Here is an 18461-nt window from a genome sequence, read left to right as displayed (position 1 = left end):
CACTGCATTGTGTACACCTCCCCGTGTCACTGCATTGTGTACATCTCCCCGTGTCACCGCATTGTGTACATCTTCTTGTATCACTGAATTGTGTACACCTCCCCATGTCAGTGCACTGTGTACACCTCTCCATGTCACTGCACTGTGTATACCTCCTACTGGGAGGAAACGTAACTGATGAAGCAACTGAAGATGGTTGGGCCTAGGACATTACCTTAGGAACTCCTGCAGAGATGTCCTGGAGCTGAGATAACTGACATCCAACAACTACATCCATCTTTCTATGTTCCAGGTATGACTCCAACCAGCATGAATCCAGACAAAGGTACTGCTGCCTATTCTCAGGGTTTGCAATATATGCTCAAGCTGGAAAAGAACTTGGAATGGGAGGAGGAGAATCCAGTTGTCATGGTCTGTGTAGGTACCTACGACATAGGCAGGACAAAGGAGGTGGTTCTGCATTGTAAATTTGAGGAGCTAGCTGCTCTCACGGTAAGATGCAGATCCTCAAGGGCATATTTTTCATTTTTTATTCACTCGTGTGACGTGGGCTGGGCCAACATTTATTGTCCTTCCCTAGCTGTCCTTGGGGAAGTGATGGTGAAATGCATTCTTGAACCACTGCAGCCCATGTTATTGTTTTGACTGGGGGTGGTGGTACGTGATCTTTCATCAGAACTCACTTCTAAGATTTTGGTTACAATGACATTTGTGTTCCTCTCCCAAAAACATTGTTCACTTAAAACATCTGAATGATCATTCCCTTAATCCATTAAAACTGTAGAGTCTCTGAGCAACTGTGGGGCCTGGAAGCAGGCAGAGACTAGGAAGTCAGCCTGTTATGCATGTTCAATACATTGGTAATTAAGATTTACCTTAAGGGCATTGTGTGTGTGTGTCTGTGTTTCTGTGTACGCATGTGCGTGTAATCAAAAAGACTGGCATGGGAGAATGTGGGTTCCAGTTCATGGGGCACTGAAACCAGGACTGGGGAAAGTGGGATCTGTATCAATCTCCATCCAAACTGTGCTGGGGTCAATGTTCTTGCCAAGTCCATAACCCGGGAAGTCGAGAGTATTATAGACTAAAGAATGGGGGCAACAGATCAAATTTGGGAAGATGTAGACTGAAGGCAAAAGGGAAACAATCAACCGACAGTGACAGAAAGGGTTGGAGAGTACAAATCTAGTGGTCAACCAACAGATAAGGCTAGAATTTACAAAGTGTAAGAGTAAAAATAAAGGCTCCATATCTGAATGCAGGTCGCATTTGAAAGCAGAAAGATGAACTGGGTGTGCAAATGGAAATCAATAAGTATGACCTTGTAGCCGTTGAGGCTACAGGATAATCTGGATAGGGGCCTCAATCTTGAAGGGTATAGGACACTTAGGAATGACAGGAAAAGGTGGAGGGGTGGGTCTGTCAGTTAATGGCAGTATTTGCACAATGGAGATGGATGAATTAAGTTCAAGAAACCAACATGTGGAAACAGTTTGAGTAGAAATGAGAAATTATAAAGGTTGGAGGTCACTGGTTAGAGAGGTGTAGAGGCCCCCTAACAGTAACCATATGATAGCATGCAGCATAAAGGAAAAAAACAATGAGAGCTGTCAGAAAGATATGGTGTTTAACATAAAAGCTTTCAATATACTTATGGACCAGGAAAGTCAGATGGGCAAAGGGAGGATGAAGAGGTCAAATGATTTTTTCAGGATAGTTTCTTAGAAGAACATGTTCTGGAGCAAACCACCCAACAGACTATTCTTGACCTGGTATTGTGCAATGAGATAAGGACTTAGTAATAATTCTCATTGTGAAAGTACCTGTAGGCGGCAGTGGCCATAATATGACTGAATTTTACATTCAGTTTGAGGGAAAGACAGTGGGTCTGAGACTATTTTTTAAAGTGTAATTACAAGGCTATGAAAGCAGAGTTGGATAAAGTGGATTGGCAAATTAGGTTAAAGGATGGTTCAATGGAGATGTAGTGGTAGATATTTAAGGGAATATTTCAGAATATATGGAATAGATATATTCCAACAAGTAAGAAAAAATAAAAGCTCACATGTCGGGATAGTATATTGGCATGGATAGAAGCAGACATTTGGCTTAAATGGATCTTTTTCAGATTGGCTGATATAATGAATGGTGGGTTATAGGGATTGGTGCTGGGCCCTCAACTGTTTACAATATATATACGAAGGGATGGATATTTTAATTGCCAAATTTTCTGATGACACAGAGAGGAAAGTAAGTTTTGAAGAGGACATAAGAAGGCTACAAGAAGATATAGATAAGCTAAGAACATAGGCAATTGTGTGGCAAATAAAGTATAATGTATGAAAATGTGAAATTTTCCATTTTATCAGCAAGAATGAAAAAGAATTCTCTCAGTGGTGAGAGATTGCAGAACTCTGTTGTGCAGGAAAGGTCTCAGTGTTCTCATGTATGAATCATAAAAGGTTAGTATGCACGTTCAGCAAGTAATAGGGAAAGATTGTAGCATGTTATCATTTTGCACAAGGGTAACTGAACACAGAAGTACAGAGATGATTAATTAGTTCTCCAGGGCATTGGGGAGAACAATTCTGGAGCACTCTACACAGAATTGATCACATTATTTAAGAAAAGATGCAAATGTGTTGGAGGCAGTTCTGAGAAGGTTTACCAGACTGATACATGGAGTGAGGAACTTATCTAATAAGGAATGGTTAGCCATTCCAGGTTTGTACCCATTGGAGTTTAGAAGAGTAAGAAGTAACGACTGAAGCATAAGAGATCCTGACAGGGTAAATGAGCAGGCAATATTGCTTCTTAAGGGAGAATCATGAACTAGAGGTCAATATTTTAAAAAATCAGGGCTTGCCACTTAAAACAGAGATGAGGTGAACTTTGTTTTCTCATAGGGTCAAGAGTATTTGGAACTCTCTTCCTGAAGTGGAGTTCTTGAATGCTTCTAAGGGAGAAATAGATAAATTCTTCTTAAGTATGGGGATAAAAGGTTGTCAGGGCTGAGTGTGAATATGGATTTGAGATTACGAACAAAACAGCCATGATCTTGCTGAATGACCTACTCAGGTTCCTGAGCTGTATGTTTTCAGTGTTGTCACAATGTCAGCACGTTTCACTGTCCCCTTATTCTGAACATCTCCCAGTATCTCCATATCCCTGAGCTCATCATTGTATACAATTTCTCTTGATTATCATGCGTTCAGATCCCCAGTCCACAGGTTTCAAACCACATCAGATATGAATATTGTAAAGCAAGACCAAATTGCATAATCTTTCTAAGAGTAAAACAAAGCTGTAAAATTGGGCAAATAACACCTACCGAAAATAGAAAGTGCACGAAAATAATCTGAAAATACTCTTCTTGGAGCTAAGCCTTATGCATGCAGCTCATATACTAACCTGAAATTATAATATATCAAAAGACAGGGGAAGATCTCATGTTCCAAACAGCTGTACTGCAGAATGTCTTATTTTAATTGGAAACAAACCAAATACTGTATATCACAGATTTACTCAGCATTTTGTGACTGCTTTGCTGTCTGGTTGACAATCTATTTTTGCTGCTTTGCTGGGAATATGCCAGCTGGATGTCTTATACAACTGACAAACATATTATTTACAGAAGCAGTTTCTCCAAGGGGACTCTCAGCCGAGCCTTTCCAGTCCCAAGACAGTCACACCTGGTGACCCCAAAGCACAAAACATATTTACTGGCAGTAAGTCATGTGGGGGCCTGTAATTTGGACTTTATTCCATGAAGGAGGAGGAAAACAAGCCTATAAGCTATCAACTCATGAGAGTGGCTGAAAAAGTGGACACATCCTAAAAATTGAAACTTGAAATGAAGATACTAACTATGAGAAAGATCATGGGTTTTAATGAACCCAAATTCAACACAACAAAGGATTTTACATAAAGCAGATTTGTTTTCCAGTCATAGCTGGAAGACCTTTTAATGCCTGAAACATGCTATTAATGTTGTCAGCACCATGAGTGGCTGGTTCAACTCGAGAGCAAAGAGAGCTGATTTCGCTGAGAATTGATCATTTCTTTCCTTTTCCCATCCAGAGAATTGTGCTAAGGGTAGAATGAAATTCACCTGAATTGTGCTGACCTGACTGATCACATGACTCTGACGTCAACGAGAGATAGAAGATTCTAATGTAGAATGAGCATGTGAAGAGAGAGGTCTCAGGCACAACACTGGAGAGCAGTATTTGATAACCTACTATACATGGTGGTAAATAAAGGAGTCTTATAAATATGTAAGGAGTTGAAGAGCCTTGCATAGAGATAAGGAGCAAGCTTCCTCTGGGACAATGTACGTGCAGACTCCCATACACAGCCAGAGATACTCCAGACTGGCATCTCAATGTTCAGGCAGCTTAAACAACAAGATGAAGCAGGATTGTAGGGAAAAAAAAACATCCAAAACCACGATTTGAAGTTAAAGTAGGATCCAAGGGATATGGGCCAAAAAGGCAGGCCAAGTCCTGTGAAGACTTCAAGGAAAGGATAGAGCTAGAAAATAAGGATTCCAAAGGCAGGGAAGAGGACCCCTGGGGAATTTGTCAGCCATGAGAACGGGCAATATTCTGGAGAGGAAAAACAGAATCAATGAGATCAGCAGTGGGAGCTCTGGAAATGGCATTTTCAATGCTGTATTCTAGTTTCAGGTTACATATGAAGGAGCAGTACATCCAACTCAGCATGCTTTTATATACTGCGAGTCCAGTAGCTAATGATGTCTGATAAGTCAAAGAGAGGAAGTATTATGGAATATGATTCATTGATTAAAGCACTCGACGTGTACTTGAGTTCTAAAATAAATCTCGATGTAGAAGGGGTGAGACTTAATCAATCATCTCAGTGTTCAAGAGAATCAATAGAAATATTTTTAATGAATTTATATTGCCTCGCAAGATGTTGTGGCTGCAGAACTTTGAAATGATGCATTAATTAGAAACATAGAAAATAGGAACAGGAATAGGCCATTCAACTCTTTGAACCTACTTCCCTGTTAAATACGATCATGGATGATAACTCATCTCAGTGCCCTGTCCCTGCTTTCCATCCATAGGCTTTGACCCCTTAGCCTTTAGAACGCCTTCTTAAAAAGATACAATGTTTTGTCTTCAGCCCCATCCTTCAGAATTCCACAGGCTCATCATTCCTTGGTGAACAAATTTCACCTCATCTCAGTACTAAATGGCCTACCCTGTGACCTTAAACTGTGTCCCCAGTCATCGGGAAAATCCTTCCTGTGCTTACACTGTCTAGTCTTGAAATCCATTCCATTTCAGTTGTCATGAAAGATTTTCACAAAGATGGATGCCAACCTTGAACCAAGAGCTATGTTTGCTGACCACATTTAGAATCATAGAATCCCTATAGTGTGGAAACAGGCCATTTGACCAAACAAGTCCACACCGCCCCTCCGAAGAGCATCCCACCCAGACCCATTCCCCTACCCCTGCATTTCCCATGTCTAACCCATCTAACCTAAACATCCCTGGACACTATGGGCAATTTAGCATGGCCAATCCACCTAACCTGCACATCATTGGACTGTGGGAGGAAACCGGAGCACCCGGAGGAAACCCACGCAGACACGGGGGGATCGTGCAAACTCCACACAGTCAGTCACCGAGGGGTGGAATCGAACCCGGGTCCCTGGCACTGTGAGGCAGCAGTGCAAACCACTGAGCCACCGTGCTGCCCCACTGCACTAATTGGTCATGTTTGCTTCAACCATCTGGGATCTCCTCTGCACCAGGGATTTTTAAAATGGCTGTGTCTGGAATCCTGGAAAGGAAACCAGGAACCAATTGCTTTATGAATGACATCCTAGCACAAGGCAAAACAAAGAAGGAAGACAACCGAAGGGGCAGGGGCATGTTAAAGGCTGTACAGTGTACAGGCTTCTCTCCCACCTATCCGTCCCTCTAACCTCACTGACCAATCCCCACCACTCCCTACCTGCACTCACCTATCACATCCCACCTACCTTCCCCAGCTCCACCCCTTCTCTCTATTTATTTCTGAGCTCCCTTACCCCTCCCCATTTCTGAAGAAGGGTCCCGACCCAAAACATCAACTTTCCTGTCCCTCTAACGCTGCCTGGCCTGCTGTGTTCCTCCAGCTCCACACTGTGTTATCTCTGACTCCAGCATCTGCAGCTCTTACTAGCTCACAGTGTACAGGCCTTGTATTTCAATGAGAAATGCCAATTCTCTAGATTGATGATTATATTTCTAGGACACACGATACAAGAACAAGGCATCAGAATAAATCCAACGACATGGGCCATCCATGAGGTTGCAGCGTTGAAGTGCATACATCATGTCCAGCACAGCTTATACATGGTGCATTGAGTAGGAAAGTTTACCCCCAAATGATTCAATCTTAATTAACTCATTAGAGAGCTTTTGAGATAACAAGGTGTAGAGCTGGATGAACACAGCAGGCCAAGCAGCAATGGGGTTGGTGTCAGGAACAGATAACGATTTTTAAAAAGATTAAAAAGGAGCTACTTTTCATTGATGTTTTAGCACATTAAGTAGCTAGAGGTAGATCCTCCACAGCATTTGGAGCAGTCCTTATTAAAGTGCAAACTAACAGAATGGGAAAACTGCTCTATTTACACTGATAACACAGCAGGCCAGGCAATGTCAGAGGAGCAGGAAAGTTGATGTTTCGGGTTGGGAAGAAGGGTCCTGACCCATAACTTCAACTTTCCTGCTCCTCTGATGCTGCCTGGCCTGCTGTGTTCCTCCAGCTCCACACTGTGTTATCTCTGACTCCAGCATCAGCAGTTCTTGCTATCTCTATTTTACCTTGAACTTTGACAGAGATATGCAAATATAGCGGAAGGGACAGATATTCTAGATGATGATGGACCATGAGGTTTTATTAACAGTATTGCGATTGAAAGAGATCTCAGATGCCTCTACACGTACAAAGATTCAGTCTTAATCGATGGTATACTCCCATGGCCCAGGCAGAGCACATGTAACTGAGGAAACACGCTGAGGGCAGTATCAATCCAGTTGAACAAGATCTTATTCTATGGTAATAAGCAAAAATTTACTGGCAACCCAAGGCAAACTCAGACAAATTCCTGTTGCTTAGAAATCTGACATGGAGTGTACAAAAGTCACACAATTCTGTCTTCGAGGAGGTCGAAATATAATCCAGCAAAATAAGTGCTGAAAAGGTAACCTGAGCAGAAAGACTGACAATAACCGTTCTGTGGTTGTACACCAGAAGAGACATCCATCCTCCACCTATAAAGATTGTGAAGTTACTGATGGAAAATAATCTCAACTTAGCATTAGCTCTTACTCTGTTATAGAGCAACACCAATGAATAATATTTGCCAGCAGAACTGTTAATGTCAAGGAGATTAAAAATGGGTGTACTGGTTTTTAAAACATTGTCTCAGGCCAACATAACCTCTCATGGTAAAACAATGAGAGAAAGGCCATAGAAAAGAAAGCAGCAGAGATGGTAAAACTATGGGTCAAAGCTCTTTCAGTCTTCAAGCCAGAATGGAAAGTCTGATTAAGAAACAGGAAATGAGAAGCCATGGACTTCGGACAAATTGGTCGACTGAGGATTTATATTTTCCAGGCACCTTTTGTGATATTCTGGATAAGGAAGGCATTGATCTTACTTGAGCCAGAAGTGAGACTTCTCACAGGATATGGGCCAGTCATTCCTTTATTACATTAGGCAGAGTATATAGCAGTATAGCTCATCTGAAGACACGGTACCACAGAAGATTTGGTTCCACACAACACTACCACCCTCCTGTGGAATGTGAGTGAATTCGTTCAGGATGTCCAGTCAGAATTCCAGATCGTCGTGACCATGAGAAATCGAATCCTTGTGAATCAGTGAGAAGAAGGGGCTCCGCAGCTCTGGACACAACAGTGAGAGTGAGTCCAAGTCTGAAGGGGCAGCTGCACTGAGGCTGCAACTAAGAAGACACTTGTGGCGAGGTTCACTAGGCAGTACTCTAAATGCAAAAGGAAATATATTTTTACTGCGGACTATCCCATCAAACACAATGTCCAATGTTATTATTTACTTCATTAACTTCAACAGAGAATAACTACGGATTTCCAAGGTGCAACAAGATTTAGGTGTTCAACACTACAAGTCACAAAATGTTAATATGCAGGGATGGCATGTAATCAACAGGCCAATGGGATGCTATCCCTTACTACAAGAGGAATTGAACACAAAAGTTAAGGAATTTGAGACTCAGCTATACACAGCATTGGTGAAACCAGACCTCAAACACATGTGCAGTTTTGGTCTCCTTATTCAAGCAATGACCATCTTCAAGAAGAGAGAATCTAACCATAGCTCCTTGACATTCAATGACATTAACATCACTGAATTCCCCACTATCAATATCCTGGATGTTACCACTGACCAGAAACTGAACTGCATTAGTCATATAAACACAGTGGCTACAAGAACAAGTCAGAAGCTAGGAATACTGTGGTGAGTAATTCACCTCCTGGCTCCAAAAAGTGTGTCCAACATTTACAAGGCACAAGTCAGGAATGAATATAAGTGAATTCTTCCCACCTGTCTGGATGAGTATAACTCCAATAATACTCAAGAAGCTTGACACCTTCAGGACAAAGCTGCCTGCTAGATTAGCACCACAACCACAAATATTCACTCCCTCCACCATTGATGTTCGATAGCAGTAGTCTGTGCCATCTACAAAATGCACTGCAGAAATTCATCAAGGCTCATTAGATAGCACCTTCCAAGTGCAGGACCCTTTCCATCTAGAAGGACAAGGAAAACAGATACATCTGCTGCAGGTTCCCCTCCAAGTCACTCACCATCCTGACTTAGAAATATATCACCCATTCCTTCACTGTTGCTAGGTCAAAATCTTGGATCTCCCTCCCTAACAACATTGTGGGTGTACTTAAAACAAAGAAAAGGGATGCAGTGGATTAAGAAGACAACTCACCATCATCTTCTCAAGAGCAACTAACGACCCAACCAGCGATGCCCGTGTCCTGTGAATGTAAACGCATTGGGAGGGGATTCAGAGGAAGTTTACTTAATCAATGGGTTATCCTATGTGGAAAGGTTGAACAGGCTGGGTTGTTCTCACTGGAGTTTAGATGAGTGAGGAGTGATTTGAAGCGTATGAGATCCTGAATGGTCTTGACAGGTGGAGGTGGAGAGAATGTTTCCTCTTGTAGATCAGTCCAGAACTAAGGGGCACTGCTTTAAAATGAAAAGTTGCCCTTTTAGGACAGAGATAAGGAGAATTTTTTCTTCTAGCAGAAAGGTGGGCCAATTTGGAATTCTGTGTTTCAAAAGGTGGTGGATATGGGGTCAATGAATATTCTTAATCCAGAAGTAGATAGATTCTTGTTAGACCAGGGAACCAAAGGCTATCAGGGATAGATGGGAATGTGGAATTTGAAACCGAGAGGTCAGTCTAATCTTATGGAATGGCAGAACTGGTTTGAGGAGCTGAATGGTCCATTTCTGCTCCAAGTTTTGTATGTTCGTCTGCATCAGCCATGCATTCTCACCATTCATCTCCTCATCATCTATTGCAAATTAATTCCGAGCTAAGGAGAGATGGAACTCAAGGTATTTATTAGTCTAACAGTGTTTCAAATGTTATTAATTAGTGGTTTACTTTGCCCACATGGTCTTACTGGGTATTTGTAGGATGTCCACTCCAACCCAGTTTACCGCTCGTTCTGGGGGTTTCTGTAATGAGAGATGAATGAGTGGATTGGAAGGAGTGACCCTAGAGATGGTAATGAATCTGTACCTTCCTGTCCACACTCATGAGATATTTGTGAGCCTGAGCTAATATCTCACGACTTGTCCGGTCTGCCTGCTTCTGCATTTTATTGAGTAACATGAGTAGGGTGTAGCAATGCTTAAGCACTTCCCCAATGCCCTGATGTAGGAAACTTCCTCAGGTTGCTTCTATCTACAGGAAGATGCAAACATGGGAAGGCAGAAATTAAAGTTAAAAAGCAGATAAGCTTGGAATAGAATAAATCTTACCAGCTGGCAACAAAGTTGAGGAATGAGATATTGAATGGAAAATTAAATTACCTGAAACTTACCCCATGGCTACCTAGAGGAAAATGCCCATTTCTCCACCAGATTATCCTTACCACAGGAGGGCTTTCACTACCTCCAGCTTCATTGTCCACAATGTCACAGATCTCTTCTTTGTCTTAGGTCTAAGTAAAGTTGAAGAGCTTATATCACTATCTAGGGAGGTACAAGCTGTTGCATGCGGGAGATCAGGCAGCAGACACACTGATGCATTGCAGCTGGATCTTTGTGGATATCCCCTCTGACCTGTGGCTGAAGGGCAGGCAGACAGTGCTGCCCTTGGCTTTGTTGGTCTTGGGCTCTCCTCATATTCATCAGCAGGAGGTGGAACTGTAAGCTTCTGCAGTGATGCAGGAGGAGTGAAGCGAGACACCAGGTAAATTGATTTCTCAGGAGTTGTCAGTCACTTGTCAAGCAGTGAAGGGACACTCTGAAGAAATGCAGTGTGCACCCCTGAGTTAAGGTGCTCCACCCTAGCCTTTTCACTGCAGAAACTCTCTCTATTGTGCTTTCAACTGATTGATCATGGTGTGTTGCTGACAGCTCAGGAAATAAATGTGCTGCCTTTTTTACAGTATTTAAATTCCTTACCCAACATCTTCATGGACTGACCTCTCACTTCCAAACCCTCCAGTGTCAAACCCAAAATTTGGTGGGATATCAGGATTTTAACTCAATGATATTTTTAGGGGATTTAATGCCCTCGGTTTCTCAAAACCACCATATCTTAACTGTGAAAATTCCCTAAAATATTCTGCAATAACCTGTGTAACCTTTACAAGATGAATCAGCTGAATGTTTCCTTGCAGTAGTATATAAATAGGTACAAATCATTTTTGAGCTAAAAAGCAAGTTGGATTACAGCATTGGATAGATTATTAACCTCAGGGAAATTGAGAGAAAAAGATTTATGAGGTCAATTGCAAATCAGTTTAAAAATCAGTTAAAAATTATGTTTGGTTTTCAGACTGAGATGCATTAAGAAGGGCTAACTAAAATAACCAAATCTAATTTGTTGCTACCATAAACATTATTTGTACTAGAACATGTTGGATCATCTTTATACGACAATAATTTGTTAGCATGAGTTCTTCAATAACAAAATATTGATGCCTCGATATTCAAACTGACTTACACTTTCTCATACTTAATTGTTACTGTTGCCTCCAAAACATTATGTAGGATGTTTGTGGGGATGGGGGGGCGGTGGTGTTGGCTTGGAGGGATAAATGCCAGAGACTTAGTACAAATGCCATTTAACAACAATTCCTATTCTATGTATTTAAATATCCATTTCTTGTTCTTTCAGGTAAGTCACAGACTGTATTCCTTCCATTTCTTAGTGTTATTCCAACAACAACTGAGAATTAGTTTCAGGCTAACTAATTTTAAATTGTTCATTATCACATGGCTGTTTGAGGGATCTTGCTGTGTGCAGGTTGGCTGCCATGTTTCCTATATTACTGTAATGAGTACACTTCTTCAGGACCTAATTGACCCTACCGCAGGATCACCCTGAGATGACGTCTATAAATGCAAGTCTTTTTTAATTTAATCATACTGTAACTCCTGATTCCAACAAGTTGGTGAAGCTCTCCATTATATGCACATTGCTGTTGCTACAGCATGTTCGGGTTCTTCCACCGAGATGGTGGCTCTGTATTGTTTAGGTCCCAAATAAATGGAATGCCAACTGTCAGGTTCTAAAAAATTTTTGCTTCTGAATTATAGGGTATTTAGATGGTACATTAGCTCTCCCCATCTAAGCAACACAACTACACGACTGTGTTATCTCTGCAGTGCTCTGAGTTCTGGGTTTGATATTGAAAGTGAAAGAGTGCTGATTGCTTTCACCACTTTCCAAGCACCAACAGGTACATGAAGAATTTATGGGTGGAATCTTCCCATTTGCAGTAAAGGTGTTTTGTAGAGCGAGAATCCTGCTGCCAAGTCCTCCATGGCTTGGAGTGACTTTTCTCATACCATCGTCTCCCTTCCACCTCATTAAATATGCAACTGGGCTCTTTGGTGACCGGACTCGCGCAACAGAAGAGGCAGAAGTCATTGCCAATGCCAGAGGCTTGTCTATGGTCCCGACACTGGCTCCATCTGAAAGCACAGCTGTACACCTAGCATTTCAGACCCAGCAAGCCAGGAGCCAACCCTCACACCATGCTGCTTGATCATTACAACACAACGGTGATTCCTGTTTGCACTGATTGTTCCTGATAATTCCAAGTTTCATTTGTTCTCGAGTTTTAAACAGCATTTCATTGTCCTTTCTTGACTTTTGAATGTAATTCCATAGTAGTTGAATTTCTCCCAATGGTGCAACATTTACATTTTTTATTTTACCTTGAAATAATTAGGGAACCAATTCTCCAATCCAGCCCTGCAGGACACCACTAACTCTGCTGTCACTGACTGTAGCTGTACATGTGTGAGAGGTGCCCACCCAGTGTTGTAGCACCAATTAATGCACTGCATTTGCCGAGGCTCCATGCCCAACTCTGTTCTGCCTGCACCAGTCTGCATCCAGGCTAGTGCCACAGTAGAAAACAGGCTGCCTATTGTAGTCGCTGAATAGATTCAAAGTGTCAGTGCTTTGAAAAATATGGCCATCATTCCTGGCTCAGGGGCATGTTGGCATTTGGTAGCGGGTCTGACAGTGAGAAGGGGAAGATAACTGCCAAAATAAAGGTTTGAGTGTGGCTGGTTGGGACCATCAGATTAAAAAACGAGGCAGAGGGTTGTGTAGGAAGGAAAATAGAAGAAGCACTAGGGTGCGTTTGGGAAAGGGGCATGGTGAATATGGAGAAATTGTGAAAGGAAGTGGATGGTGAAGAATCAGAGGGGAAAAGTGAAAGGGGAAAGGAAATGGGAAATCTTCTTTCCCCTTCTTTCCATTCACTACTCACTCTCTGCTCTCCTCCAACTTCCCAGTCACTTAGTTCTCCCATTCCACTCCTCATCCCTCATTTCCCAGCATCTTCCTTATGACCTCAGTTCTTTCCCTCTACTTGACATGAATATCATCCCTGCTCTTGACTGGTCAATTGTGATGCGGTTCAGCTGGTGTTCTTACGCGCGCGTGCACACACACGCACGCACACACACACACACATCATAGAGTTGTACACAGAACCCCAGATATCCTAAATTAATCTAGTCCCATATCTCTCTAAACTCTTCCTATTCATACATCCATCCAGATACCTTTTAAATGTTGTTATTTTACCAGCCTCCACCACCTTCTCTGGCAGTTCATTCCATACACCACTACCCTCTGTGTGAAAAAATTGCCCCTTAGGTCCCTTTTAAATTTTTCTCCTCTCACTTTAAACTTATGCCCTCAAGTTTTGGACTCTCCCAACCCTGGGCGTTTCATCCTATTTGTGCCCACATGCATGCAGATATACACAAATGGAGATGTACATACATGCACATCTGCACAAACACATGCAGATGTACACACAGATGCAGATATACATACACACACCTATGCAGATGTACACAAAACAGAGGTGGACACACACATAGAGATGTAGATGCTCACATGGAGACGTACACACACATACACAGACATGTCCTTTTGCACATTATTGACAGAATAGATAAAACTCCAGACTGTATCACAGCTGAGAGTTCACTTTTTGTAACAGACACAAAATTATCCTTAAAGAAGTATAGGAAGATAGAGGCAAAGCCAGTCATTGCTTTTTTATTGACTTTGAGGATTTAAAATCAGCCTCCAGTCTTTGCTGAATCTTTTCAGTTCTTCCCACAAGAGATTTAAAATCATCCACCACTTGCCAGAAAAAAAAAACACCCTCTAAGTGTGTGTGGATCAATGAGCCGCGATTAAATCTCCTGGCCTTAAAGAAACACAGTGGAATAATATATTGTGCATTTTGTGATACAATGCTCCTGTCATAAAGCGACACATCTTCTGACATGTACATGAGCAATGCAATCAGAGATCCCTCGTGTATATAAACATTGGGGCCAATAATTGTTTGATTAAAATAAAAAAGATACAGTTTTCTACAATTGCTTCTTACCTAAAGAGTGTGCTGCTGTGGTTTTGGAGCTGAAAAATCGTCCCAGCCCTAGGTCCCCCAGCTTGACTGCTCCTGTTGCAGTTATGAACACATTTGCTGGCTTGATGTCTAAGAATGAAAACAGAGAGTCAATCAATAATGAATGAGTGGTTTAAAAGAGAAAGTCGTGAAGTCTTCATGGTGATTGTGTTATACTGACATTTGTTTACGGTCTGTATATTATCAAAAGGTTTATTTTTGACAGTTACTTTGTATCACTTCATAAATATCATAAATAATATAATTTTCATCCCCTAGTCGCAAGCTCAGAATAGGTTGAAATTTCCATGACTCTGATTGTGATGTATAAAGAAAACTACCAACAGACTGAGTTACATAATATCTACAATATTGTATTTTCTTTATATTCATTCAAAGGACATGGGCATCGCTGGCTGAGCCAGCATTTGTTGCCCATCTCTGGTTGCCCCTGAGAAGGTGGTGGTGAGTTGCCTTCTTGAGCCACTGCAATCAGTTCACAAGTGAATTCCAGGATTTTGACTCACAGGGCCTTTATCATTCACCCATTTTGCTAAATTGCTGTTAACAAGTTTTGAATTGCATTCTGAATCATGTAATAACCCTTCTTCCAGTCACTTTCAGTCATATGAGTCAGTTGGTTTCACAGATCCATTCCTCTAAGTGAGAAGGCACCACTTCTGGATATTCTGTAAACAAATCTGTTGCGATGGAGCCATAGCTTGGAGCATGATCATCTTCATTCAATGTGTAAAAAAAGCCAAACCTCAGTCCAACTGTTAGAACAGAATTTATGCATTAACTGCTCTAGGCTACTTTTGCAATTTGAAGGTGGGAAACTAGTAGCCCTTTTCAAAATAAGAGGGCATTTCTTAAATTGTTCATTGTTCTTCCACCTGGTATATAGAATGCGATAAATTGATAGTAAGCAACTGAAAATGTCAGAAATATTCAAGAGGATGAAAATTGGTCTCCAAGTCCATTTACAGGCATTTCAGTTGTCATGATATATTTCAGGATTTGAACACAGAAAGGGCATCATGAGTCACTGACTGAGAGTCTTCTTCATCCTGACAGAAGAATATTACACATAATAATAACCCCAGAGCAAAAACAGAGTACAATGGTCTAAGTAGGAGTCAGGCAACGGAGAATGCAGAACTCTCAAAACAAACCGGAACCTGCACTGGCTTCTGGATTGCATCTTAGGACATGTTTGTGTGGATAAAATACCTGCATGTTGAGCTTGGTTCATTTTCCACTGGGGCCACCGGATAGCAATAAAGAATAGGAACCATGGCTGATTTCTTTCCCCTCCAAGGGCTCAGGATGTTGGCACCAGTTCAACCAACTCAGCAAGAACACAGATCAAACATGGGTCTTTCCTGATTGAATTTGCTGAGTCCCAACTTGTGCTGTGCACCTACCAATTCAGGCGGTCGCATAGTTAACATTGGGCCAGAAGAACACAACATGAAGAGATTTTGAAGTCATGATTGTCGATGTTTTTAACATCAAGCTATTTCCATGCATTGGATTGCTGAAAGAGCAATAAGTCAGTTGTTCGGCTTGGCAAGACAGTTAACGGGAAATCCATTACTTTTAAAATACAGTCTTAATTAGACTGAGGGGCTACGCAGTATGTAATGGTTTTACAGTTAAGTCTTCTAAAAAGATTTGAAAATTAAATGTAATTGTCAGCTTGCTCTTCAAACACAGCAAAGTACCCGATGGCAGGAAATTCCTTTAATAGAACCAAATCTTCAGAGTAATTAGTGGCGGGTGGAACTTGATGAGTATCTGATCATTCACCACAAGTAGATATGCATAAAACTGTAAATGTGATCTCTGTCAAAGCCCTTTATAATTTTGTTGCACATTGTTCGTAAAGGGGATTTTCCCTGGGGGAGACTGAAATGGCAACTTCCAGCTTGTCTAAGCTGAGGGAGTTGAAGACTGACACCTGCACTGTTACTCACATAAGCACAAAGGGTGATCATAGTTTATACAGTTAAAAAAAAAGTTAGTGTTCCCTGAGAGTTTTAATCAGGCTTGAATTCCTCTTTAAATTCAGGCAATGTAGAACGGGGAAGCATATTGATTCTGTAGTCAGTCACTGTACATCACTGAATAAACAACCCAGAATTAAATGATGCCCTGACTTTCCCCACTAAGCCCTCTGTGACCAGATACCAAGCTAATCAAATGTGCATGGTGTCTTCAGTCATTATGGTTGGAAACAGAAGTGTCTATAACATGGGACATTCCCTGAGGACCTGTAGCCTGCAGCTACCCACTCCCCACATACACACAGACAGACACACATACACACACGTCCCGCATGATCAATAAAGCAGAGTCGCAAACAGCTTTTCCTAACTTATCCTGTGCTCCTACAAAACTGAACTCTAGTTTTCAATGGAAAGGAATGCTTTTTTTGTCTTTTTTTACCTCTGTGCATCACCCTTCGGGAGTGCATGTGTTCAACTGCGCTGCATAGCTGCACAAAATATTTCCATATCGTTCTTTCTGGGATTAGCCTCTTTTGCTTTTTGAAGTACTGTGGAAATAATGAATAAAAGATGCATGAATAAACAATGAGATTTAGACTCGGGCACTATGACTCCGGGAACAAGTGCTATTCATGCAGCAATTGCTGAAATGTTGCATAACAAAAAGCATTATTTATACTCGCATTACCATTTAACTCATTCCTTCCTCCACCAACATTTGGTGCTCCGCTGATTTCTAATTACTCCAGTGAAACATTCTGATTAGTATCTGTTCTCCAGATTGGTCACAAATCCTTAGTTAGCAGAGGTGAGATTAATTAGGCTGCATCAATTAAATGAACCAGCTCTAAAAATAATCAGCATCTGTGAGGTTTCATTTGTAAATTCAAGGCAGCCAAGAAAACGTTTCTCAAAACAAATTATTTAATTATTTTAAAGGGATTTTAACACCTTGCGGATGCCAGAACAAGCTCATCAACATTTTCTTGCCATTTTAATAAATTATGTACCTCATAATTGCTTAAATCTAATTTACTAGATTGAATGTGACTGATACTGACATTTGTATGGCCCAACCAAGTAATGAAAAAGATTATGTAAACAATGCATTTGGGCCACAGGATTATTTGATAGAATTATGAACATTGAGCAATGAATTATGGACCTTTACGGTGTCATGTGTCAAAAAAGTCCTGTCTCTATATGATACTATGTCTACAAAGTATTGTGTCTATATGTGGTACTGTGACTATAACATAATGTATCTATGTCGTTCCGTTTCCATATGGTATTGTTTGTTTGAATTATTCCAGTAAATGTAAATGTGACTTTCCAAAATTAATGTAGGATCCCAAAAATCAATCACCTGGCTAACTGTTATATTACAGAAATCTTTATTCTCGATTTTCCTGACCATCAACTTCATTTAGCAGCACGGGTGAAAATCATAGAATCCCTACAGTGTGAAAGCAGGCCACTCGGCCCATCGAGTCCACACCAACTCGCTGAACAGCATCCTGGCCAGACCCAGCCCCCTAATTTATCACTGTAACCCTGCATTTCCCATGGCTAACCCACCTAGTCTGCACATCTTTGGACTGTGGGAGGAAACCAGAACACCTAGCGGAAATCCACACAGACAAGGTCAGAATGTGCAAATTCCACACAGACAGTTGCTGGAATTGAACCTGTGTCCCTCACAGTGCTGATTACTGCACCACCATGCTGCCCAGAATGTATGTGACTAACTGAAGCAACTTCAATTCAGAGATAGTAGGAACTGCAGATGCTGGAGAATCCGAGACAACAAGGTGCAGGGCTGGATGAACACAGCAGGCCAAGCAGCATCATAGGAGCAGAGAGGCTGACGTTTCGGGCCTAGACCCTTCATCAGAAAAGGGGGAGGGGAAGGGGGTTTTGAAATAAATAGGGAGAGAGTGGGAGGCGGATAGAAGAGGGATAGAGGAGAGGATAGGTGGAGAGGAAACAAACAGGTCGAAGAGGCGGGGATGGGGCCAGGAAAGGTGAGTGTAGGTAGGGAGTTAGGAAGGGGATAGGTCAGTCCAGGGAGGACGGACAGGTCAAGGGGGCGGGATGAGGTTGGTCGGTAGGAGATGGAGGTGCGGCTTGGGGTGGGAGGAGGGGATAGGTGGGAGGAAGAACAGGTTAGGGAGGCAGGGACGAGTTGGACTGGTTTTGGGATGCGGTGGGGGGAGGGGAGATTTTGAAACTT

General features: G+C 41.7%; 1 protein-coding gene across 1 annotated transcript in view; it reads right to left on the bottom strand.

Annotated features, from left to right (window-relative positions):
* Window positions 1-18461, bottom strand: part of LOC109935695 (serine/threonine-protein kinase Nek6) — a 184908-nt gene that overhangs the window by 58268 nt on the left and 108179 nt on the right. The window contains exons 6-7 of the mRNA XM_048613374.1: window positions 16668-16776; window positions 14199-14306 (exon numbers count right to left, since the gene is read on the bottom strand). Of these exons, the coding sequence (XP_048469331.1) occupies window positions 14199-14306; window positions 16668-16776 (217 nt within the window). The remainder of the gene's footprint in view (window positions 1-14198; window positions 14307-16667; window positions 16777-18461) is intronic.

The sequence above is a fragment of the Rhincodon typus genome, chromosome 28 (genome assembly GCF_021869965.1).
Source record: "Rhincodon typus isolate 14 chromosome 28, sRhiTyp1.1, whole genome shotgun sequence".
Classification (NCBI taxonomy): domain Eukaryota; kingdom Metazoa; phylum Chordata; class Chondrichthyes; order Orectolobiformes; family Rhincodontidae; genus Rhincodon; species Rhincodon typus.
The sequence above is the reverse complement of the archived record's forward strand: the minus strand, read 5'-3'. Positions and strand labels throughout refer to the sequence as shown.